The sequence below is a fragment of the Photinus pyralis genome, unplaced genomic scaffold, assembly GCF_008802855.1.
Source record: "Photinus pyralis isolate 1611_PpyrPB1 unplaced genomic scaffold, Ppyr1.3 Ppyr1.4_LG3a, whole genome shotgun sequence".
In the NCBI taxonomy this organism is placed as follows: domain Eukaryota; kingdom Metazoa; phylum Arthropoda; class Insecta; order Coleoptera; family Lampyridae; genus Photinus; species Photinus pyralis.
Genome location: NW_022170509.1, coordinates 13,329,072 through 13,355,199, shown reverse-complemented (window position 1 = coordinate 13,355,199; position 26,128 = coordinate 13,329,072). Strand labels below are relative to the sequence as shown.

Genomic DNA, 26,128 nt, shown 5'->3' with positions numbered 1-26,128 from the left:
AAAAAACAATCGTGTGAAGTTAACTTTAAATAAGCTCATGATGCACTTCTACAGGGTGTAGCATAAGTATATAAAAAAAAGGTTCGTTGTGGAGACTGAACTCTGAAAGCACTTCAATGCCGTGGGGCAGTCAGCGATAAAGAATGCTAACTGTAGAATAAGCAACGACCTGCTCGATATGTGATTTGAATCATAAAGTTAAGTGAATGCATCTTTAATCCGCTATTTCGACAACTTTCTCTGTCCGCCCATCGTATACTACATCTACATATTTCAAAGTATTTTCCTCGTTTATTTTTACGCTTTGGCACCAAGGTCGCGAAGTTCTAGTGTTTTAAAGTGTTATAGATCTTTTAAAAATGTTTAGAAATCATTAAGCTAAGCTAATTTAGAGTTTTTGTAAAACGTTTTACAGTTTTCGTTAGTACCATCATTGTATTTTTTGTTTATAAATACAATGGTAGCATGAATAATCTTTAAGGTTGTTCAAGAACCTTCAAGAGGTTTTAAGTGTAGGTAGCTAAGATTTAATACTTAAATGTGTTATTCCTCTGGGAATTTTTGAGATCATTACAAAGCTGTTATTAGAGTTGTTTAACTTAGGTTTTAAGAACCTTTGAGACGATTATTGGTCTTTAAGAATATTTAAAGTTTCATGAGGGACCATCTCCAAGAGTTTTTATTAATTTTTTTAAAATAAGTACTTTTTCAATATTTATATAGGTCGTCTATTCTTTCATTCTACGTAGTAGACTATGAAAAAAATATTAACAGAGGAGTATAATGTTCAAGAGAAATGCTGGGTACTATGTAATACCAGAACAGTTCGGAAAAAGCGAAGGCCATAATTTATTTATCTTTACAAAAAATCGTATATATGTAGAGCCAGATCTTAAAATCATGGAAAAAATACGCACAAGCGTCCCGTAGACTAGACTATTGCCGTTTGTTATTTCGGTTCGTATGGACAAGGACAACAAACCTATAGAAATAAAAAATTCGTAGCCATGTTCTTTAAGTAAATTAAATTTTCGCACGCAGGATGAGCACCAGAGAGAGCCGCAATAATTTGGAATGTGGATGTGCCTGTTTTGGAAATTATCCCGCACAATTAACAAGCACAAGTTATTGAATGAGAGAATACTCTAGAAAGGCGCTCTCAATTATTCCCTATTTTATACATTTATTGTTGCGCTGGGTGTATGTATTTGTTTCTATCCCGAAATAGATTTGACGCTAACTTCAGATGGAAATAAGAAATTAACCTCACTTTAGTTTTTCTCGTAAAATATTTGTTTATTTTGTATGGTAAACCCCTGTTGTATTAACGATGATCACGTTGTCGCAACGTTTGAAAAAGCAACAAGATCAAGGCGTATTAAATAATAGAATATCGGTTAGAGATCGACTATTAGCCCGGGAGTTACAAGAGCTAGCCCAAGTTCTTCCAACCAATTGTCTTGTTAATCATGACAACGTTAACGATTTAAGTTCCTTCATGTTAATTATTAAACCTACCGAAGGCTTTTGGCAAGGTGGTTCTTTTAAATTTGGGGTAAATGTTACAGAAGAGTATAATATGGTGGTAGGTATTTTTCAATCGTGCTACTTGGGCATTCTTGTTAATTCTTATCTTAGCCACCCATTGTAAAATGCCTTACGAGATTGTGGCATCCAAATATTAGTGAAGGTGGGGAAGTGTGCCTATCACTATTGCGACAGCACAGTGTCGATGGTCTCGGTTGGTCACCTACGAGAAGGCTCAACGATGTCCTCTGGGGATTACTAGCTTTATTTACTGTAAGTTATTTAGACTGACCTACATTTCTCATTATCACATTTGTAGGATTTACTTAATTTCGACGATCCACTTAATATAGAAGCAGCAGATATGTATAGAACAAGCAGAGAAGAATTCCAGAAAAAAGTTAACGAGTATGTCATTAAGTACGCAATTGATTAACTTTGGAAGACTATAGTTGGGTATTGTTTACGGAAAATTTTAAATTCTAAATATATTGTGATTTATATTGGCGAGATCATTAACCAAAATGTTTTAGATGATTCAATAATAACATTGTGCTGCTAGTGTAAAAGATCTCGGATTTATTTAATTTTATTCAAAGAAAATGTTATTGGGTATTTCTCGTTCTCTTTTTACATTTTAAGATTCAACTGTTTTTTTATACAATGTAACAACAGAACAAGGTACAAATTTCATTTTCCATAGCTTGTCATGCCAGTTGGTTTAGTGGAATATATTTTTGTAACAATTGTACAGTTTCGCATATTGTAGTGGTCCACTAGTACTTCCGTTTTTTTAAATGTTTATGTTGTGTGTGATTTTGAACTCATTCACCATATATTATTAGACTACATTTTTTTCCAATTTTGTCATACATATCCACTAGATGTAGAATTTATGGAACGTCGACTACTTCCAAACTAGCAAACACCATTTTTGTATACACATGATGCCTTGAGTTAATATATTTATTACTTTATTTGTGATCATTTTTGTTTTTGTTTTACTGCAATGGTGACCGTGAGTAGTTTCAATTTTCAGAGAGACAGGTGTGTTCACTTTATTAATCAAATCAAAACTCATTTCTTAATCATGTCACGTCGTCTTTCATCTAATCAGAGATGGGTTTCGATGAACTAATTAGTAAAAGAGCACGCCTAATGCATGTAAGGTGAAATCACCTATGCAAATTTTAAAGTTAAGTCTGTGTTATTATGGACATTGACATGGTGAAATTTATTATTCTTGTGGATTCCATCTTTAGCCTTATTGTACGTAATGGTTTTATAATTGTTTCACTTTCAATTGGGTACCTGTGTAAATAAAATTACATTCAAGATAAATCTAAAGGTGTATTTCACTATAGGTATGGAAATGCAAGGTTTTCCTGTGAATTCGCGTAGTCGACTCTTGACTACAGATTAATAATATACCCTAGGCGTCTGTCGCAAAGATTAGGTTTTCATTTTGTGGAGATAGGATAATGTCTCTTTGGAATTTGTAACGCAACTACTACTACAGCACTTTCAATTGGAAAAAAGTAGCCAAATAGAAATGTGGTAGGTAGGAAGCGTGCCTTGGTGGTTGGTAAAACCATTATGCATTTGGATGGTTTTACTCATATACGCGGTACTGGTCTGGCCACTGAGGGCCCAAAGATCGCTAGGGACTTGAAGTGTGTAATAGTGTATTTCTGAAGTATAAATTATAAAAATTTGTTTAAGTCCTTTAAGTAAGGGTTTACTTTCTACTTTTAATATTGATGAATTTTGAAAAAGATTTGTTTGTGAGTATACCTAGATGGTGCAAGTGCATTATAAGTTTTTGTTTTCTCTTCCCTTGTCGATTTTTACATAATATGCTCTTTCTACAAAGTAGAGTTTGTGTTAAACCATTAACCACGACTGATCACGGCCGAGACCCATAGACGCGCCAGACCAGTGAGAGTGAGGATAATAAATTGCAAATACAGTTCATTAGGATTAGGTATAAATACACTATAGGTAATCATTTGATGAGACTGTTATATAATATGGTAAGTATCATCTTTCTTTACATAAGTGTACGCCACTCGCACAATTAAGAGAATCCATGTTGACAGAATCCTGGCGAAAATTAGACCGGTCGGTTCCTCCATCCACCTCAAGAGACGTTGTAAAGGGCGGATGAATCATAGGGAGGTACTACCAATGACCTAAATGTGGGGCATAAGTATGTATGTACATGTACGTGTAAGTGTAGCTGTTATCTATCCCCAAAATATGATAGTATGGAGACCAACTAATCTAACGATATAAGACTGGTGGGTTTCAGAAGAATTGTGATAGCAGGGATGTGGTTTGAGAGGGGGAATCGGAGCGCTATAATCGACGTCACTCTCGGCAAGAAGAGAAAAGTGATGTTTTACAGTAGGAACTTTTTAATCAGTTTGCCATTTTTCAGAACATCTCCTCACATCTTGCTTCGGAGGCAGGGGCGGACTGGGTAACTGCGGGCCAGGTGGAATTGCGTAAGTTACGGGCCATTAAAGTATTAGTGTAGTAATCATGGTGGCGGGGTAGCTCTGAGGTGCACCACAAAAACATTTTAAAGTACTCCTTTCTCGAAAATAAATTACCATACAGTTTTTTTTAAATTGCAGCTGATAATTAAAAGTAACAAAATATACCTACAATCCACACGAGGTGCGTCGCCTATCATTCTACTTCAGCACTTTCATGCTACGACAAAAAATGATAAATTCATTGTAAAACACTTTAATTAAAACAGAATTTTTTGACAACCTAACATCAACCCCAATTCGAGAAACGTGTTAATAATTTATTAATAGTGCAAGAAACTAAATACAGCACATAAATTTCCAACGGGCCATTATGATCTACAGGCCATGTGGCAATCACCACCCGCCCCCCCGGGCCAGTGCGCCCCTGGTTATACACTGCCTTTTTTTGAGCCCCGAAAAAAACATTCTCAGATCGCCCCGGAAAAAAAATTTTCTTATAGAATGTGACCTGTAGAATCCATAATTTCAAACAGTTCCAAGATTGGACTACTAGTTCAAAAGTTACAGCCCTTTGAATTTTTTTTCGAAATTGGTTTCTAGTCTATAACTTTTGATTGAGAAGTCTGATCGAAAAAGTACGACTTGATTTGGATTCTACGCACCCAAATTAATAAGAAAAAGTGTTTTCCCGAGAAATTTTGGTGTAGTCGATTTTTGGTAAAAAAGGGTTATATACACTGCCTTTCTTTGAGCCCCGAAAAAAAAATTGTCTCAGATCGACCCGGAAAAAAGAATTTTCTTATAGAATGTGGCCTGGGGGTCGATTTTTGAAACCAGTCGCATCTATTCGTATACGCTTAGATGCGAAGACTTAAAAACGTATACGTTTTCCAAATGCAATTTTTGACTACTGTTCGTAACTGCCTGGAACCGAAACGTACAGTGCATATGACAACGTCGCCTTTATTGATTGATTAGAACTAAAACGGACTATTTGACGTTCATTGACGTTTGGGTTTGAGCTTAGGTGGTGAGGTGAAGATATTTCTCAGTCATTTCAAATTAAAGAATAATAATATTTTAGGCACTGATTAGCATGAATACTGAAAACACGATGGACACGCCAAAGCGAGGGTGCAATACCACGCAAAACCAAAAAGGGTGGCTAGTAGAGTTTGCTAAAAACCACCCCGATATAATAGCAGGGAAACAAACTACGATTTTGACGTGCAAGAAAATGCAAGACTCATGGAAAGAAGTAGCTGATACAATTTGATAAATTGTGCTTCATTTAAGACTTCTATGCGGTTGCAAGGATTACGGTTCCTATTCGGGAGATAATTGCGTTCGGAATTTTCTAAATTGTCTATTACAAACACATTCACAGCTTCATCCATTGTTGTTAGTAGATACCTTTCAAGTCTCAAGAGTCAAAACTTCAACACTAACCAATACATAATAGGGCCCCTTCACGTGCATTCCCGGAACGACGCTCCGTAAGTTTTGGAGTGATGTCAATCCAAAACTGTGCGTGTAGTTCATCCTCGCGCCATGAATGATACGCGCCTGGCGTGGAGCGATGGAATCAAACATGTTTGAATTCCTGGCGTGGCGCGAGGCCTCCGCGCGCCAAATGCGAGCGTGTAGTTTCGTTTCGCGCCTTCCCTTCGCGCCGTTAGAAGAGGATGCGCTGTTAAACATTGGAGAGGAAAAAGGATAGACTACATTAGCAAAAATCCTGTAGGTTTGTTTGTGTGTGCTGTGCGGTGTGACATTAATTGTGGTAATCATCTGGATTGGTATTATTAATTTCTTGTAATAAAATCAAATCGCCAAATTTCTGTCTCTTCAAATACCATGGCTTGGACCTGTTCCTCCTCTTCTTGGACTCTTCATTTACGTTATCCATCATATTTGTGAAGAATTACAGCTGCAATTTATCTTTTTTTTACCAAACTCATCTTGTTATCGACAGTACCACTCTGGAATGAATGAAATGGCGCGAACGTGTAGTTTATTCACTGCACAACGCGCCAGAAGTTGGCGCTCCACGCTTCGTTCCAAAACCGATGGCGCGTCGTTCCGGGAATGCACGTGAAGGGGCCCCATAACCCACAAAACGTCAGTTGCGAGCGTTTGCGAACGCCATTTACCCGCTCGCAGAAAAACGAACACAATTGAACGTATACGCAATATAAACGTATGGTCAAAAATTGCAAATATACGTTTCTTTACAAATACGTATACGTTTTAAGGAAACGTACGGGCAAAAATCGACCCCCTGTAGAATCCATAATTCCAAACAGTTCCAAGATTGGGCTACTAGTTCAAAAGTTACAGCCCTTTGAATTTTTTTTCGAAATTGGTTTCTAATCTATAACTTTTGATTGAGAAGTCTGATCGAAAAAGTACGAATTGATTTGGATTCTACGCACCCAAATTAATAAGAAAAAGTGTTTTCCCGAGAAATTTTGGTGTAGTCGAATTTTGGTAAAAAAGGAAGGTTATACACTGCCTGCCTGCACCACAAAAACATTTTAAAGTACTCCTTTCTCGAAAATCAATTACCATACAGTTTTTTTTTTAAATTGCAGCTGATAATTAAAAGTAACAAAATATACAATCCACACTAGGTGCGTCGCCTATCATTGTATTTCAGCACTTTCATGCTACGACAAAAAATGATAAATTCATTGTAAAACACTTCAATTAAAACAGAAGTTTTTAACAACCTAACATCAACCACAATTAGAGAAACGTGTTAATAATTTATTAATAGTGCAAGAAACTAAATACAGCACATACTTATTAATTTCCAACGGGCCATTATGATCTACAGGCCAGGTGGCAATCGCCACCCGCCCCCCCCCCCCGTGCCAGTCCGCCCCTGTTCGGAGGGCATGTAAAGCTGGCGGTCCCGACAGTCGTTAAGTCACTCTTCATGTTAAGAATGCAGTTGATACTATGCCAAGCAGCACCATAGTACAACAACTAGATCGCACCAACAACAAAATATCTCGGGGAAATTAATGGGTAGACCTTACGGGTATAACTACCGAAGTGCGCGTTCCATCTAAATGAGGTGGTAGCGAAAGTGAGGCAAACAGCAACCAATATACAAACTTGGTTGGAGGGAAGGGGATTAAAGTTGGCGAGACACAAATCCAATGCCGCATTGATAGCTGGAGGTAGAAGGCTTACATTTGTCAATCTAGAAGTGGGGGAGCTCGCGTTCCATAATCCATTGGAAACAACCAATGAAATAATAGGAAGGTTCATAGAACACGTAGATAAAGTCTGTGAGAAGGCAACGAAAACAGCCAACTCTCTGCAAAGGCTACTAAGGAATATGGCGATCCCAAGGAGAAGTGGAGAGTTCTTGTCGTCAACGACATAATACTATATAGATGCGAAGTATATGGAGGGTGGCGGCAGGCATCCGGAGGTTCAGACAGTAATTGGATAGGGCACAGCGAAAGATGGCGCTGCGGGTAGCTTCTGCCTATCGAACAGTGACCACCAAAGTCCTTTCCTTGCTGGCGAGGACAATAAATAAGCGGTGGGATTGGGAACAGAAACAGTCTTGGACTCCGAACACTGGTGACGAACATACAACATGGAAATTACAAAGGACAATACAATTAACCTTATGCTAAAGGAAAAGCAAAGGTACGAACGACATCGCTGGCACGTAAGTGTCTCACAACTTCCTCCTAATGCATTATGCGGGTCACTTTGTAAGGGGACAAAAGCCTGATGAGAGCCCAGCACAAGAGGGACAATAAATAATTAAATAAGACGCTCTCAAGTTCACATTTTTCTTCAGTTTCCCCCAAAGATCCTGTTAAATCTCCACGTTTCATAATCACGTATACTTTACTTTTGTCCATTGAAGACAATTGCTTTTTGTAATAAGCTTATTTCTAATATAGGATTGGAAAAATAAGTTTTTAAGTGACTCACAGGCGAGTTTTGGGTTCAGGTTTTCGGGCCCACATTGGGACGTAAAAATAATAAACAGAAAAATATTTTTCTTGTACGTTGCATATCTTGTTGTACGTTTAAATACTACAAATAAATTTGATAAACGATTCCGCAGTCATATTTTCTGACTCTATCAGTATTTTCCGGTCACAAAGTAGTTGAAGCTACTACAGTGGCGGGCAATTGACCAGTGAGATTTGGTCAAGATGAGAAATTCACTGCACCTAATTTTTATCAGGCGAGCAAATGACAGGACACCTTGTTTGACGTAGTATTCAAACACGAAACGAATGAAATTGTAATTTCTTTATTTCGAGATCAGTTATAAGTTGTAGCAATAATTTACAATCGTATAAAACATTATAAATATAAATTCACCAACAATTCTTCACTAGAATATTAGCTTTGTTCTGTTCATCTTCTCCAATATGTTAAAATCTGTTAGTGAGTCGTGAGAAAGAACTTATGTTACTCATTTTTCACAAAGATCCTTATTAATACTGATCACATCTCGATAGTGTAATGAATCACATTGCTACTAAAAGTAGTGTCATATAGAAAACACGTAAATAAAAAATAGTTTTTACTTAAAACTACTACAAAAATACTTATTGCAAGAACTTTATTACACTGTACACAGAAATATTATGTAAAATTGTATTCCACCTTCCGAATCATGTTATTACTGTACCCTTGGAATATTAACAAACAAAATAACAAATATTGTTTGATCTCACTATAAAATATTAAATTGATTTGGTAATCATCACATTCATAAAACTGCAAAACTTGAAAATTGTGTATTAATTAAAGAACTTTGTAGAATATGTAAGGTACTCTTCCCATATCGTTTTTTTGTATGTTTGATATGTAATTTAAAAGCAAATATTTGTTTAATTCTATGCGAAAATTTATTTTGGTTAAATAGTAACAGGAAAGCAGACATACAAAATTAATTTGTTTTAAAAGTTTTACATTTTTACAGTTTTGAAAACTTAAAAGATCGTGTTTTCTAAATGTAAAATTGTAATTCAAGTTACTGCTATATACACGGTGCTCATAAAAAAATCGTATTTTTCAAAGTGCTTTTACAACTGAATTTTTTGGGTCATCAGTTGTACTTTAAAAACAGGCAAAAATATTAACCTTGTGCTGGTCATAGACCTAGCCAGTTCATCATTACATACAGACCGTCCGAACAATTTTAAATCTGGCACATATTTTTACTACTGTAATTTCCAAAGCATTGAAATACCTTAAAACGACCTAATACTATTATGACAGAACACATCATTAATACCTATATTAAAAATTGATTGCAAGGTTTTTAATATACTAAAAAAATGTACCAGATTTCAAATTGCTGTCATTCAAATAAAAATACCACATAATAAACAATGTAAAACCAAATAAAACCTAAATTTCGAACAAAAACATAAAACAGATCATCTGTATAACAAATAAAAAAAGCGAAAGGATTAAAATAAATTAACCGTTGAATGGGAAAACTTGCGTAATTTCGCCTATGCCTTTTGAACTGCCATCTCTAAAGAGAATGCGTTGGCCTTTGCATACAAACTCGGGATGGCATTGGAACTTAAACATGACTGAATCGATGTCATCCGTGTGTAAGCACTTTGATGCAAAGATTCCAGTAATAATAGCTGTTTGTCTAATGTGTCCTATGTGAACGGTAACCTGAAACCCTTCAGAAATACCCGTAGCGTGAAATAAAACAGTCACTTTTGCTTGGAAGTAGAGTGACCCTCGTGCTTTTTCTACAGGACTCAATAAAAACATCCCAGCACGCAAATTATCTACCGGAATATCTAAACAGATTGATGCACTTTGACCAGCACGAACCATACGGCATGGTACACGATTGCGATGAATTGATTTCACTTTGGCCTTTGTGAAGGAACCATCGGCATGTGGACCTATTTGAACCGGAGAACCTTCCACGAGAACCCCTGCCGACAATAATCCGCACAGAACCTGGTCCAAATCGCCGGCCCGAAAAATTTCATCAATTTGAAACTCTGGTAATTTCTGAAAAAGAGAGCGCTCTAATTGTGAAATTATGACATTATGACTTTCTAATTACTTGCTGTAGTCGTTCCAATTCCTTCGAATTAATACCCGGTGGCAATACGTACAGAAACTTAACTAATAGATCAAGACCTTGCCCGGTAACAGTAGAAACACAAAATATCGGTACCGTATTTTCTTTCAGCTGGTTTGTTCCTGCCGTGATGACGTCATCATAATCGTTAACAATTATTGGAATCCGTCTGCATCCAGCTTGCTTAAGAATAGTTTCCAAATTCGTTAACGCTTGACTAGGGTGAAGGATATCGATTTTAGTTATAACTATGAAAAAGGGCACTTTTAGCGCAATGGCAATAGTAAGATGCTCCAATGTCATTTCCACTGCCCCTGATGTGCTGGATATCTGAAAAAATTCCTATGCAATCCAAAATATCTAAGTTACATTTTCAATCAAATGTCATTGCGATTTTCTGTCAAGGTAAAGGCTCCAGTTATTGACAGTATAAGAACACCCTAAAATATTTTCTCTTCCAAATATGACATTATGAACTTGTTTGCAATGAACTCCGATTTTGGTTGCATTTTGACTGAACGACGCAACTTTTTAGCACGCACACGCAGGCGCCACTCCTAGATTGTTACTTGCCCAATTACCTCCACAAGCTTAAATCGACTCATATATCGCTGGAAACAAGGCCATACAGTGCGAGATCAAGTTTGCAACTATGCTAACCTAACCTATCGACTTCCCTAAAATTCATATATATTGCGGTAATAATAAAGAACACTATGACTAGAGGCATGCTAACATGCCGGCAACTGGATATGTTAGAGGCACGTCAACGAAAGCGGAATGAGAACTTGATTCAAGCACAACACATATAGTGACATAGTGGTTAGGATACCTGCCTTGTACGCAAGCGGGTCTGGTTCGATTCTTTGCGTATAAAAACTTTTTTTAATTTTTTTAACAAAAAATGTGTATCCCAATTCAGTGGAGTTGGACACCAGGTTATAAGTAGGTTCAAGGTTTTCTTCTTAAATTTTTTTAGAATGCGAACTCATACAAAAACATAGTTCACGGATTTACATGCCCGTTACCTAGCCAGTTGCTGGCCTCCAGTCGCGGCCAATAAAGACTATGTACCTAGCCTCACTTACAACTCCAACAAGAAAAATTGATTACTAAACACTAATACAATGCAATAACAAAATGGTTGTTCACCATTACCCTAACCAGATATAACTTATAATGTGGAAGCAATACATAGATGTCACATACTAGGAATGTAATAAATGTTGCCAAGTCTTCCAAATCTTAAACAAGTTTTCATTACTGGATCACTGTTCAATGCTGGAGATTTTACCTTATAAATGTCTGATTAATTTTATCAAAATGTATTAAGTAGAAAAATCCGCTGAACATTGTTACGTTAGTATATACGATAAAAGACACTTACCACAAGCATTACATGATGAGGAGAGTAACCTAACAAGCCTTTAATTGTGGTGTGAATGTATTTTCGATGGCCAGCCAAATCCAGAAAACAAACCAACTTAGTAGATAACTCGCAAATTTCTTCAGCGGTCAATCGGTTATAATCATTAAGGACTGGGCATCCCTAAATGATACCAATTAATGAAGTCAAAATAGAAACTTGTAAATATTAAATAAAATTTTTCTTTCAAGCTTTCAGTAAAAATGTCTTCGATCCTGATTGGGAGGCATACTCACTTGGTTATTATAACCTAGAATCTCGTGAGATATTGATGAGGTACGTCCAGTCAATATTTCATGCAAATGACGAAATACATGTAGTCTTGCCCGCCCACGTCCATTATCCATGATCCCGTGTGTCAACACCGCTATTAAAGTCGATTTCCCTACATCAATATTACCTAGAACTGCCACACAAATTTCGATAGCGTCTTGATGTTCCGGAACCTGATACATTCACAATGAGAAAAAGCAAAAAAGCTTTTAAAATACTACCTTTCTAATTAACACTTCAGTAACGAATCGTCCATTTTCCAAACGCCTTTCTCGCAAGATTTGTGTTGAAGCACCCAATCTATCGGCCATCTGCCTTAACGTTTGAATGCTAAGCTCTAACTCGTACAGGTCTAAACCTGCAAGAACGCCATTGTCCTCAACACCAATCTCGTAAAACGCCTCTCCTTGGCCTTCTCGAAGTCGCCATTTCATCTGAAATTATAAAACGATAGTGATATTGAATGCTGTAATTGTAATTGTGTAATTGCTTCTTGTAACCCGTTAACACTTCTTAATTCAAAAATGTAAAATGAGTATAATTAAAATCTTACTACTTACTACTACGGGGAATAGCATACCATCACGTTGTCTAAATTATTTACCTAAACGTATTTACCTGAATGGGACATTGTTGATATCTTTCCGAGGGTATGCCAAAGGCTAAGAATTTTTCATCTCACAGAGATGGGAATTTCCGAACACGCTGCCGGCTACTCCGAATTAGGTTTTCTTGCAGTTTTCCTAATTCGTAAGGTAAATACAGGAGTAGTATAGAACAAATTAACACCTTGGGCAGGGGTATCTCTAAAAAGCATTATGCAGGTCACTCTGTAATTGGGCGCAAGCCTATTGCGGGCCCAGAACAAGAGAAGGATAATAAATAAATAAATAAACAAAACAGTCTTAAAGAGGAACAGATTTATAACAACCAAAATATTATTTATCACTCACACAGTCACAATTTACAACAGCGCGAAATATTTATTACTTCGGCGTTGAAGTTGGAACTGACTCGAAACGCAATTCATTTTGCTTATATAGTGAACAACGTTTTTTTGAGTGCTCAAGGACGGTTCGGACTGTTCTAGAACAAACACGTCATATTTCCCGGAAAGATTGAGTCATATCCGCTTTAGCTCTTTGTCGCCAATGACTAACCTTTCATGGCGCCTCGATGTCTATCGGGATTTCTGGAATATTCGCTACAAGGTATTATTATGAAAAGAAGGATTCACTCTGAATTATAAAAATTTAGGAACATGACATGGTAAAAGTATGATGAAATTGGTTGAACACGCCATTTTCGAGATAGTTCACACTTGAAATATTGACCTCATCGACGGATGCGCCTCGCTGATCTCTATCATTTTCCCATTGCAAGTGCCCTCTTCTGACATTTTGTTTTAGATATGATCACAATTGAAGTTTTCGCTGTGTAATTACCTTTTTTCGACACTCTGTTTTCAAGATATTCAAGATATTAGCCTCACCGAGGACCCTCTACAGTCTACATCTATCATTTTCCCTTTGTAGGTACCTCTACCAACACTCCCTTTTTGAGTTATTCGCATTTGAAGTTTTAACCCCACCAATGGATGCGTTTCATCGCCGTGTATCATTTTCGCTTTGTAAGCACACTCTTCGGACACTCCATTTATAGATATTCACACTTTTTGGAGTTTTCCCAACAAGTGGGTGTTTTTCATAGAGGAACGATCTTAAAATCAAGAGGGTTCATCTACGATACACCGTAAATAATATTTAGTAATAAAACGTATAAGTCTTTGTATACCAGAGGATAGTGTTTTAAAGAGTCTGTAACAAACCAGGGGATGGGGTAGAATCAAGGGAAGAATCCAATAACATAACTGTATCTACTCATCTTAGATACTTACAGGCCGGGTTCGGACATGGATATTTGTAAATGTATAGTGGGTTGCGTTAGTAGAACAGCATTGGCTGAAACCCCGCCCACTTAAAAATAAAAAAAAGCCCAAATAAATATTCGGTCTGCGCCGTTATTCACCAATTACCAAGCTATAGTGCAGGTCCTGTACCTCACACTGCTTTTGAACCCAAAATTAAGAATTATGGACTTAAAAACTATGTCACCAACAAATTACAATAATAACAAACAATCACACTCACAAAGACAAATTACAGGGTGGTTCAAATTCGTGACTCCCCAATGGTGAGAGATACAGTGTAGGTTAATTGAGGGCCCTTTTTGTGACTAAAAAAAAAACGCATATGAAATTTTTGAAAAATTCTTTAAAAACAAGAGATATCACCGAAAAACTGAAAATGTCACATTTCGTTTTCATTTTCCCTAGCTTAAAAGGTCAGAAATAGAATTTTGACAATTTTTTCGGAGAACCTGAATCTATTATCAGAATTTCCTTAACCTTACAGTGGTCGCTTGCGGACTCTCGCTCCGCACCATTAATTTTTTTGTAATTACGCGACTATTTAGACCCCCACCGCTCTCATGCTCTTGTTACCTTCTGACAATACCCTTATGAAGAATCAGTGCTAACTGTCCGCTTCGTAAGTGTTGAATGTATCCAAAGGGCCCTTTGGTAAATGAAAAAACTTACTTTTTATGTTATTTTCAACTGTTAGAGTTAATTTATTTATTTTTTGTATGTACATTATTATACTTTCAAAAATGTAAAAAGCATTTTCTTACTAAGTATATTTTTTTAAAGTTTTTTTTATAGTAATAATAATTTTTTTTTTAATAATTATTATTATTTATATATATATATATATATATATATATATAGATTTAAAAAGCGCTAAGGTGAGATCATTTTTACATATATTGCAGATAAGGTGAGATCCATTTGGTAAACCCGAGATCCGTTTTCGGATCTCGCCTTTTTTACTGTGTATATCGAGTCTATTAGCTCGGTCGATCATACAGGAAGCTAAATTTCAATTTTCGCCCGGATCTCAACTTTTAGGTTTTTGTCAAAATTTATACACGCGAAGTTCTTGAGTGACCATCTTAGGGGGCGCTGCTTACGTTATATACAATACGTTATACTTTAAATAATGTGAGATCCAAATAAACGGCAACATTGTAAAGCGGTACTCTCGCTTTAAAGTGCGATAGCAAATAATGAAAGAGGTAGCTGTACTATGTGCGCTTTAACGTAAATAATTTGTTATCTGCCACCTCGTATGTATTATTCCTAATCCACGTTACGTTATAAGGGCGGATTTGTATTAAAGAGATTAAACTGGTGGATTGAGGAGAAATGTAAAATAACGTTTAGTATATTTTAGTAAGCACATTAAATTAATAATTAAAATAAGGGGGTCATAATGGATTCTAAGGGTATCGTAACTATAAGCTAGGAACACACCTACCACGCTGCCCAATAAGGGAATTTGATACACTTTCGATGACCACTTGTATTTTGATCAGAAGATGTCAAAAACGTTATTTCTATACCAAGCTCATCGGGAAAAGAACCAAAGATATTACAGCGTTGTCTAAAAAGGGAATTTTGTAAATTGTTTATGATTGATTTTACCAATTAGGTAGGTATCGTACGCGTAGTGGAAGAGAGGTACGAAGCATTTTTATTCTGATTTCCTTGGGTTTGGTGTTTACACATGATTGCAGGATAAGTTCGATGTTTTTGAACCGAAATTGTCACCTCCATGATTTGAACCAATTTGACTAACCAAAGCATCTTTCTTAAAAAATGATCTTTTTACAGATTTCGTTACGAAATACTGAACAACCCAATGGTTTATATGTAATCATAAGCAAATAACTTTAGAATTCTTGTGATTACTTTTTACAAACCAGGCGCCATACGATACTGGAAGAGAGATAAAAAAGCAATTTGATAATGATTTCTTTGGGTTTGGTGTTTATACATGATTGGAGGATGAATTAGATGTTTTTGAACCAAAATGGCCACCTCCATGGTTTGAACCAATTTGACTAACCAAGGCATCTTTCTTAAAAAATGAACTTTTTGCAGATTTCGTTACGAAATACTGAACAACCTAATGGTTTATATGTAATCATAAGCAAATAACTTTAGAATTCTTGTGATTACTTTTTACCAACCAGGCACCATACGATACTGGAAGAGAGATAAAAAAGCAATTTGATAATGATTTCTTTGGGTTTGGTGTTTATACATGATTGGAGGATGAATTAGATGTTTTTGAACCAAAATGGCCACCTCCATGGTTTGAACCAATTTGACTAACCAAGGCATCTTTCTTAAAAAATGAACTTTTTGCAAATTTCGTTACGAAATACTGAACAACCTAATGGTTTATATGTAATCATAAGCAAATAACTTTAGAATTCTTGTGATTACTTTTTACCAACCAGGCACCATACGATACTGGAAGAGAGATAAAAAAGCAATTTGATAATGATTTCTTTGGGTTTGGTGTTTATACATGATTGGAGGATGAATTAGATGTTTTTGAACCAAAATGGACACCTCCATGGTTTGAACCAATTTGACTAACCAAGGCATCTTTCTTAAAAAATGAACTTTTTGCAAATTTCGTTACGAAATACTGAACAACCTAATGGTTTATATGTAATCATAAGCAAATAACTTTAGAGTTCTTGTGATTGCTTTTTACCAACCAGGCAACACACGATACTGGAAGAGAGATAAGGAAGCAATTTGATTAATGATTTCTTTGGGTTTGGTGTTAATACATGATTGGAGGATGAATTAGATGTTTTTGAACCAAAATGGCCACCTCCATGGTTTGAACCAATTTGACTAACCAAGGCATCTTTTTCAAAAATGAAATTTTTGCAGATTTCGTTACGAAATACTGAACAACCTAATGGTTTATAGGTATGTAATCATAAGCAAATAACTTTAGAATTCTTGTGATTACTTTTTACCAACCAGGCACCTTACGATACTGGAAGAGAGATAAGAAAGCATTTTGATAAAGAGTTCTTTGGATTTGGTGTTTATACATGATTGGAGGATGAATTAGATGTTTTTGAACCAAAATGGACACCTCCATAGTTTGAACCAATTTGACTAACCAAGGCATCTTTCTTAAAAAATGAACTTTTTGCAAATTTCGTTACGAAATACTGAACAACCTAATGGTTTATATGTAATCATAAGCAAATAACTTTAGAGTTCTTGTGATTGCTTTTTACCAACCAGGCAACATACGATACTGGAAGAGAGATAAGGAAGCAATTTGATTAATGATTTCTTTGGGTTTGGTGTTTATACATGATTGGAGGATGAATTAGATGTTTTTGAACCAAAATGGCCACCTCCATGGCTTGAACCAATTTGACTAACCAAGGCATCTTTCTTAAAAAATGAACTTTTTGCAAATTTCGTTACGAAATACTGAACAACCTAATGGTTTATATGTAATCAATTAATCATAAGCAAATAACTTTAGAGTTCTTGTGATTGCTTTTTACCAACCAGGCAACACACGATACTGGAAGAGAGATAAGGAAGCAATTTGATTAATGATTTCTTTGGGTTTGGTGTTAATACATGATTGGAGGATGAATTAGATGTTTTTGAACCAAAATGGCCACCTCCATGGTTTGAACCAATTTGACTAACCAAGGCATCTTTCTTCAAAAATGAACTTTTTGCAGATTTCGTTACGAAATACTGAACAACCTAATGGTTTATATGTAATCATAAGCAAATAACTTTAGAATTCTTGTGATTACTTTTTACCAACCAGGCGCCATACGATACTGGAAGAGAGATAAAAAAGCAATTTGATAATGATTTCTTTGGGTTTGGTGTTTATACATGATTGGAGGATGAATTAGATGTTTTTGAACCAAAATGGCCACCTCCATGGCTTGAACCAATTTGACTAACCAAGGCATCTTTCTTAAAAAATGAACTTTTTGCAGATTTCGTTACGAAATACTGAACGACCTAAGGGTTTACATGTAATCATAAGCAAATATCTTTAGAGTTCTTGTGACTGCTTTTACCAACCAGAAAAACAAAAAATCATTTCCAACGGGAACTCTTTCCTTCAATAAATAGCTAATCGTTATAATTTATCATCGATGTAAAATAGAGTATTACACTAGGTATTATTTAATTAAATGTTATATTTCAAGCTCCGGGTGTTAATGCACCGCTTTATGGAAGAAAGAATACGCGAAGAAATCCCACAGGAAGGCTAACAACCTGTTAAGTATTCGCAAAAGATAACGAAATCTATTTTTAGAACAAGTACATTTGACAACACCGCATGATCTCTCCTTATCACACCAATGTCATTTTATACACTATATGATCTCTACTTAAGTGTATTTAGTTTTGGATCTCATCCTAACTGCTTTTTATATGGATAATTTTAATTGTATGAATTTCTTTCCCCTCTATAGGGGTAATGATAGAAGAACATATTTCATGTCGTTGGCAACCCATTATACACGAATATTTTTAACTTTAAAGGGGGATCTCAGGTTATCCTACTATTATCCGGATCTCGACTTATATCAATAATAGATATATATATATACGTAAGTATCTATAAAAGCGAGGCCCGATATATCGAACAGGCCACCCGAGGCCCGCCATAAAGACCACTTGTAAAATTATAAATTTTGGTTTTTTGGAGTGTCCTAATGATACTTAACAACATCCGCCCTTGAGGGGTAATGTTTTTAGAAAATTCAGATATACAAATGTGCAATGTACATACGAGCCCCTGTGGTATATCCAACGAACATGCGAGGCCCGCTGTATATAATTGGCACTCTCAGCGTACATGCGAGTCCCGACCACGTTGCCAAGTCTAAAATATTAATCAGGTCAGTTATATTACGTATTAAAATAACTGAACTTGCGTTTTTAAGGTCGTTATCATCTGACATGCAATTATTTAGTTTTTCTTTTCCTGACCTGCATATTCTGTATTCTTTTTATACGGTACTAAGATGATTACGTAAATAAATAATTCGAATGGTTTTCTACTTCCTTCTGTGCCGTTTTGATTTTCAAAACGAGACATTGCAGTTTAACATTTAAGGATTTTTTAAATTCATAGTAGATTACCCTAAACTAGTGTTTTTCATTTCCAATAAAGCAAAGTGCCTATTGTATGAAATTAGTGCTCGCATAAAAAAAGGAGAGGGTAACAAGTTCTACCCATGTTCAAAAGTCAATCACAGTTTTTGGCGAGTCTCTTAGTTTTTGAGAAATTTTGAATTGATATGTTAAACTATTTATAATTTGTTTTAAATTTGCATTTTTTTCAATAAGTAATCACCATACCGAAAAATGTTTTATTTGTAAAATTTCGGTGGTTATCCATAACCTGCCTGAAAAACTCAAAAATCTCAAACCAATAAGACGTAATTTTTAAAAACGTTAGCATACGATATTATATTCAAAAGAAAGTTTTACTAAAGATGCGGTTGTTGATGCACTTTATATAGAATTGATGTCAAAAACAGTATATTACGAAACTAATAGTCTATAATTTAATCCTTAATGCACCCGAAACGATTTTAAAGGCTCAACGTGTAGTGTCTCTAAAAGTTGCAATTAACAATTGTTTTTGGGTATCCAATTTTGGAAAAGCAATTGATGCGACCTGTTTGACTTAAAATTAATTAATAAATGGGCCGATCATCTTTATTAAGGTTTACGCAAAATAAATGGTTCACCAAAGCAATTTTGTTCCCCTTCCAGTGTAATGGTCCTAACAGGTGGTGTAGGGGATAAAACAGTGTTATGCTGGCAATGCATTTATTGGTCAACATACGCAACTTAATAGGTTGCAACACAATTCTTTAGTGACATTTGTAAAAAAATGTTTTTTGAACGTGGGGGCTTTGGGTACCATATTTTGGTAAAGCAATTGATGCGGCCTGTTTGGCCTAAAATTAATCAATAAATAGCCCAATCGTTTTTGTTAAAGTTTGCGCAAAATAAATGGTTTGCCAAAGCACTTTTGTTTTCCTCCCAGTCCAGAGTACCGGTAGAGAGTAGGCAATGTCATGCAGGAAATGCATTTTATTGGCCAACATACGCAACTTAATAGGTTGCACACAATTCTTTAGTGAAATTTGTAAAAAAATGTTTTTTGAACGTGGTGGCTTTGGGTACCATATTTTGGTAAAGCAATTGATGCGGCCTGTTTGGCCTAAAATTAATCAATAAATAGCCCAATCATTTTTGTTAAAGTTTGCGCAAAATAAATGGTTTGCCAAAGCACTTGTTTTCCTCCCAGTCCAGAGTACCGGTAGAGTAGGTGATAAGGCAATGTCATGCAGGAAATGCATTTTATTGGCCAACATACGCAACTTAATAGGTTGCACACAATTCTTTAGTGAAATTTGTAAAAAAATGTTTTTTGAACGTGGTGGCTTTGGATACCATATTTTGGTAAAGCAATTGATGCGGCCTGTTTGGCCTAAAATTAATCAATAAATAGCCCAATCGTTTTTGTTAAAGTTTGCGCAAAATAAATGGTTTGCCAAAGCTTTTGCTTTCCTCCCAGTCCAGAGTACCGGTAGAGTAGGTGATAAGGCAATGACATGCAGGAAATGCATTTTATTGGCCAACATACGCAACTTAATAGGTTGCACACAATTCTTTAGTGAAATTTGTAAAAAAATGTTTTTTGAACGTGGTGCCTTTGGGTACCATATTTTGGTAAAGCAATTGATGCGGCCTGTTTGGCCTAAAATTAATCAATAAATAGCCCAATCGTTTTTGTTAAAGTTTGCGCAAAATAAATGGTTTGCCAAAGCTTTTGCTTTCCTCCCAGTCCAGAGTACCGGTAGAGTAGGCGATAAGGCAATGTCATGCAGGAAATGCATTTTATTGGCCAACATACGCAACTTAATAGGTTGCACACAATTCTTTAGTGAAATTTGTAAAAAAATGTTTTTTGAACGTGGTGGCTTTGGGTACCATATTTTGGTAAAGCAATTGATGCGGCCTGTTTGGCCTAAAATTAATCAATAAATAGCCCAATCGTTTTTGTTAAAGTTTGCGCAAAATAAATGGTTTGCCAAAGCTTTTGTTTTCCTCCCAGTCCAGAGTACCGGTAGAGTAGGTGATAAGGCAATGTCATGCAGGAAATGCATTTTATTGGCCAACATACGCAACTTAATAGGTTGCACACAATTCTTTAATGAAATTTGCAAAAAAATGTTTTTTGAACATGGTGGTTTTGGGTACCATATTTTAAAGCAATTGATGCGTCCTGTTTAGCCTAAAATTATGTAATCAATGGACCAAATAATAAGGTTTACACGTAATAAATAGTACAACAATGTACTTTTGTTCTCCTCCCAGTGCAATGGTACAGGTGGGATAATAAAAACAACGTCATGCAGGCAATGTTTTTATTGGTCAACATACGCAACTAATTTGGTTGAACACAATTTTATAATGAAGTTTATTAAACATGGTGACCTTTGGAACCCAACTCGTAGTCTGGTAAGGCAATGGATGCGACCTTTTTAGCATAAAATCGCCCCCATCATGTTTTGTTAAGATTTGCGAGTGGGTTCGAACGGATAGACAAAAAACGCAATAAGAAGCACATTTTTTTTTAATTCTTAAAAAATGCGCTAAAATGGATTGTGCAAATATAAAAGTTGCAAATGCTCAAATTTTATTTTTTATTCATCTGCATAGTTTCTTGAGGTTTAAGGAATATTTACTTACACAGAAAACCGTGCATTCATATTTTCTTTGCAACAAGACTTAAAAAATGAATCTTTTTTTAATCGGAATTTTGAGATGTTTTCGGGTTATAACTTTGTGCACTGATAGTCTACGTAGCTTAACAACAATAGCTACCTTTCTTATACTTTTAAGGACATGTGTACTATTTTTTTGTTTATAAGAAAGTTATCGTGCACACGGACAGAGAAACAGCAACACAAAATTATAAACAGGCTTGACGGTCGTTGAAAAATTAAGCCATATGTTGATGACAATAAAATAGGCAGTGAAGATTCTTACTTTTTTATTTTTTTTATTTTTCTTTTGTCCTTTATTTTTAAGTGGGCGGCTAATAGGGTAGCTAATCTTAGAAGCACCACATATAGTCTTTCTTCAGACCTCTTTCTTTCATGTGAGAATATGCCTAAAATATCGTCAAAGTGTAATACGTATTTGTTTGTATTTACCAATTTGTGTTTCATGCCATTTCATTGTTATAATTGTGATTCGTAATTATTTAAAAACACAATGGCAGTTCCATGCATCCACTTCAATTTTTATCGTTCAGTACGCGAATGAATTTGAAGAGTGTTTTATAAATTGTCAAATATGAATGTTAATCAACGCAGGCTCCACAAAATCTTTATTGATTCTGATATAGCGTTTATATTGTTTCCAAATAAATTAGAAACCGCTGTTTTACTGTATCAAACATTTTTCAAAATTCAGTTCACAAATTTAGGGCCAATATTCTTCAAATACATTCAAATGCCCAAACCCCATTAATAAAAAAAATCAACTTGTTTAAAATTCGTAACTTATTGAAAGGATTAATTATTAGAATCAAAAATTGCTTCATACTGCGGTTTTTCATTCTTATAATAGAATAGCGCTGTTGCCACGTATACGGGCCTCGGAACCAGCAAGAATTTTGTAAATGTAATGTATGTACGGAGGCCTCGCACTGTTATACAGAATCTTATACAGAACTACTGCAGCGACCCCTACTTCTTATTTCAATTAACTAAAATCCGTATAAGTGGTGATATAAATGGCACATGCGAGTCCCCTGACAAAATCCGTATAGGGGTGTAGGGGGGCAAAGGGATGGAAAATAAGCTGATATACACGCACTTACACTGCGAGGCCCGGAAACGGGCCTCGCATGTGAAAACCGGGCCTCGTTTGGTATAATACACATCTATTTCGGGCCTCGGATGTACAAGTTACGTATCTATATATATATATATATATATATAATTATAATTATTATTCAAAAAAAGAAAGAAAGATGTATTCCAAACCATTCAAATGAAGGGCGAAGTTCAGCACTACAGATTGCCAAAGTCTGCTCTCCCAATTAACCCTGTAGAGTCATATTTAACCCCTGCGGAGCATGAGTCCGCAGCGACTACTCATATCCCAAAAAATATAGCAACCAGTGTAGGGTTAACACCCTAGATGTAAAAGCTACAGACTAGTACTTGTAACTTGCTTATTTCTTATGGACGCCATATTGGATTTTTACAGAAAGAGATACTAGATTTATCATCAAAATTTCTTATTATATGATTGTTATCTTGGTGCGTCACTAAACGGGGGAGGAGGGAGAGGGGGATAAACGGGTGCACTTACTATTTATAAATTATATTAACAATCGGCATTTTCTGAAGGTTTCCAAAGTACAGTGTAAAATATCTAACATGACCTCAAATTCTGTACTCCGAACAATTCGAATACTGAAAGTAAAGAAACAGTATAGATTGATCCCTCCTATAAGACCATGCTTTTCAATTGGAATAAAGGATTGCTTTGTTTCATTTAAAAAGAATAGATTACGAAAGAGCGTTTCCTATAAAGATTAAACCTCAGATTGAATGTGATGTAGGGCGCCAATTATGTGATGTCTGCAATACTTGTGCAATGTGTGCAATATTGGTACTATGTGAGTAATATTGCACAACCTTTTTTTTAAAAAGGATTATCCGCTCAAAATGGTCACAATAGTCAATAACAATCTGTGAGACTAAAACAGAGAACCAAACAGCTTTCATCTCTACAGTGTACTCCCCAACTACATTTTCTTCAAATAAAATATGTCACACCATTCTTCCCGAGGAAGAATGCTCCTTTAAAAACAGTTTACACCATGCTTTCAAGACCTCAAAATAGTATTCAAAAATGTTCAATGAGACTTCAAGTGATTTTAATATGGTCTCATAGCAGATGTACTCAAGAGAGAATTCCCCCTAGGATTCTTCCAGTTAATACAAAGATTTTGTGAATTTATATGTTATTGGTGTCAGACATGTCATGCATGACCATATGGGCAGGGTGACTATACTGTTGTATACTAAAGAAAAGCCAGTACATACTTGCGTAACTAAATGTTCAAATCTCTGCCGAGAAGGATTAATAATCTTTAATTTGTATTCTATGTTTCCCGCTTGTGGCTCGGGAGGTAAGCAGCTCTGACCGCTATCGAGGGAGTTGTCACAAACGGCCGGACCAGTGTGCGTTTGGGTCGATACATCACTATATTCTTGCTGTTTTTGTTCCGTCCCAGTTACAGTTTCCTCATCCAAATCTTCAAGACTCGGGTTGAATAAACTAATCAAGTGTTCCATTCCTGTAGCTGCAAATGAAAGGTAAACATAATTATAGAATACTGATGTAATATTACGCAAAGTGAAAGTAATTCATAGATGCCCAGCTTAACAGAAACAAATGCTTCCCAAAATGGAAAAAATAATTAATTCGCTACAAATGGAGTTTGTTTATGCGCTTACTTTAGAAAAATCACACAACACTAGCCCACAAATTTCATAGATAAAAATAAACTTGCACAGTTCTACATTTTATAACAAATAAACAAAGGAGACACATCCTTCGACAACGGTCCACTGTTCGAACTTCGAAGCCGAAGCCGAACGTCAGAACGTGAACCACAGAGCGTCATGCACCACGTGAATAGTCAGGGGCGGAACGATGAATGGGTTTTTTGGGCTGCAACCAAGATCCCGTGGGTGCGGGAATACTTGTTTTATACTAAACTGATCAATACGTAAATAATGAGGGTATTAGTCTTTCCCAAATTTAACAGTAATTATCACAATTTAATGAATTATGAATTTTGGGAAATCAACAAAAATAATAAACAACCCAACATTTTTTACTGAAAAATTCGTTTTAATGAATGCCTATCATATGGTACCTAAGTGGATGTGGATGAATTGATTTAAATGATCTCGAAGGCCCAGTTTCAGACCCGTAGCCGGGGGATGACCGCACGAAATTCAACCTTACCTAGAACGTGGTCTTGCGCTTGCCCCCTCTCGAAACTATAGTTAAGAAAATATGAATTTGCTCTACCGGATATAAAACATAAACTCTGTAAACAAAGAAAACAAACGTATTTGAAGTACCACAAATAGTTCTTGGAATATACGAGCCTTTATGAAAGTCAGTATTGTTAAACATTTTTATTTTTCAAAATGGAACAGTTATAATTTTATGTGCATTTATAATAATAATAATATTTTTTTATTCACAAATAAGTTACCTTATGTAGAATATGTCAAACGCAAATTACTGAACAAGCACATTAACAATTTTGAGTATTTAAATTGAGAAATAGTCTTTTAAACTATAATTTAAAGGGTGACTTGTGGGCCCTGTAACCAAAATCAAACAAGGAAGGACAAATATTTAAAGTGCCACAAAGTTCACTGCTAGGTTCACAGCTTTCACAATAAAAGGATTATTATGTAAGTGAATTTTTTGAAGAAAATTGTAATTTCAGAAACGGAAAACGACTACGCCGTATATACTTAAGGCGATTTCTGGGCTCTGTACAGGAAACAAAAATATTTAGGTGCCTTAAAAATTATAATCCCCAAAATACATAGGAAGAGAATACATAAGCCATCGGGATTTTCGACATCAAACCATTCGAAGTACTGTATGAGGTCGAAATTGATCTATACATTTTTTTAGGGGAACTGTATCTATAATCAATATACTTCGTTCATTGCTGGACGATCGGATGCGGCCCCCCTGAAACTTGCTGCGTAACCGTGTTGCAGGGCCGGTGCTAGTTAGAGGCCCGGGGCCGCGTGCCCGTAGTGCGATGCAGGTGAAATCCTGACTATCCTGTATGGAACGAGTAAAAGCATTGCAGTCAGATTCTTCCTAATGGAGACTCTATTGCGAGGAGGCGAGCTTTGTCAACGACCGATTTAAATTCAATCTGGGAAAGTAGATCAACATTATTACTATCACAGCTTTTTTGAATGGAAGGATAGGGGGCTGTCTCGGTGTGTTTCCAGGCTTTCATAGCTTCAAGTTGAACATGAATTAAAACCTGGTCATCCATGAATGAAATAATTTCAGACTTGAGATCCAGAGCAACATACGTTGAACTCAGGAAGCAGAGAGTATGCGAAACACGAGCGTTCGGGAATGAGCTGGATGTTTGACTTGCAGTACTTGGAATCTCGAGGAATCAGCGTAAGCGGGATGTTTTCTTTTATTTTTGTGGTGAGATTGGTGTTTTCAGAGACTCACATGTTAAGCTTTGAATGTAAAAAGGAGTAGCTCTT

At 35.8% G+C, this 26,128-nt stretch overlaps 2 protein-coding genes across 2 annotated transcripts; one reads left to right on the top strand and one right to left on the bottom strand.

The window, feature by feature from the left end:
* Positions 1–1,253: 1,253 nt before the first annotated feature.
* On the top strand, positions 1,254–2,511 carry LOC116165644 (NEDD8-conjugating enzyme UBE2F-like). The gene is made up of 3 exons (XM_031480252.1): positions 1,254–1,585; positions 1,639–1,800; positions 1,847–2,511. Exons 1-3 carry the CDS (start codon positions 1,331–1,333, stop codon positions 1,961–1,963), a joined length of 534 nt encoding a protein of 177 aa, XP_031336112.1. The 5' UTR covers positions 1,254–1,330; the 3' UTR covers positions 1,964–2,511.
* Positions 2,512–8,303: 5,792 nt separating this feature from the next.
* Positions 8,304–24,472, bottom strand: LOC116165521 (GTP-binding protein 2). The gene is made up of 7 exons (XM_031480033.1): positions 24,317–24,472; positions 23,903–24,162; positions 12,055–12,267; positions 11,797–12,006; positions 11,522–11,683; positions 10,117–10,464; positions 8,304–10,061 (listed from the first exon to the last, which is right to left on the bottom strand). Exons 2-7 carry the CDS (start codon positions 24,152–24,154, stop codon positions 9,501–9,503), a joined length of 1,746 nt encoding a protein of 581 aa, XP_031335893.1. The 5' UTR covers positions 24,155–24,162; positions 24,317–24,472; the 3' UTR covers positions 8,304–9,500.
* Between the last annotated feature and the right edge of the window lie 1,656 nt (positions 24,473–26,128).

Excerpts from the sequence above, each read along its gene's own strand:
- LOC116165521 (XM_031480033.1), bottom strand. The coding sequence starts at position 24,154 with ATGGAACACTTGATTAGTTTATTCAACCCGAGTCTTGAAGATTTGGAT. Across the intron at positions 11,684-11,796 it reads TTCTAGGTTATAATAACCAA|GGATGCCCAGTCCTTAATGA; the intron begins GTGAGTATGCCT and ends GGTATCATTTAG. Across the intron at positions 10,465-11,521 it reads CTCATCATGTAATGCTTGTG|ATATCCAGCACATCAGGGGC; the intron begins GTAAGTGTCTTT and ends GAATTTTTTCAG.
- LOC116165644 (XM_031480252.1), top strand. The coding sequence starts at position 1,331 with ATGATCACGTTGTCGCAACGTTTGAAAAAGCAACAAGATCAAGGCGTA. Across the intron at positions 1,586-1,638 it reads CAGAAGAGTATAATATGGTG|CCACCCATTGTAAAATGCCT; the intron begins GTAGGTATTTTT and ends TTCTTATCTTAG. Across the intron at positions 1,801-1,846 it reads GATTACTAGCTTTATTTACT|GATTTACTTAATTTCGACGA; the intron begins GTAAGTTATTTA and ends TCACATTTGTAG.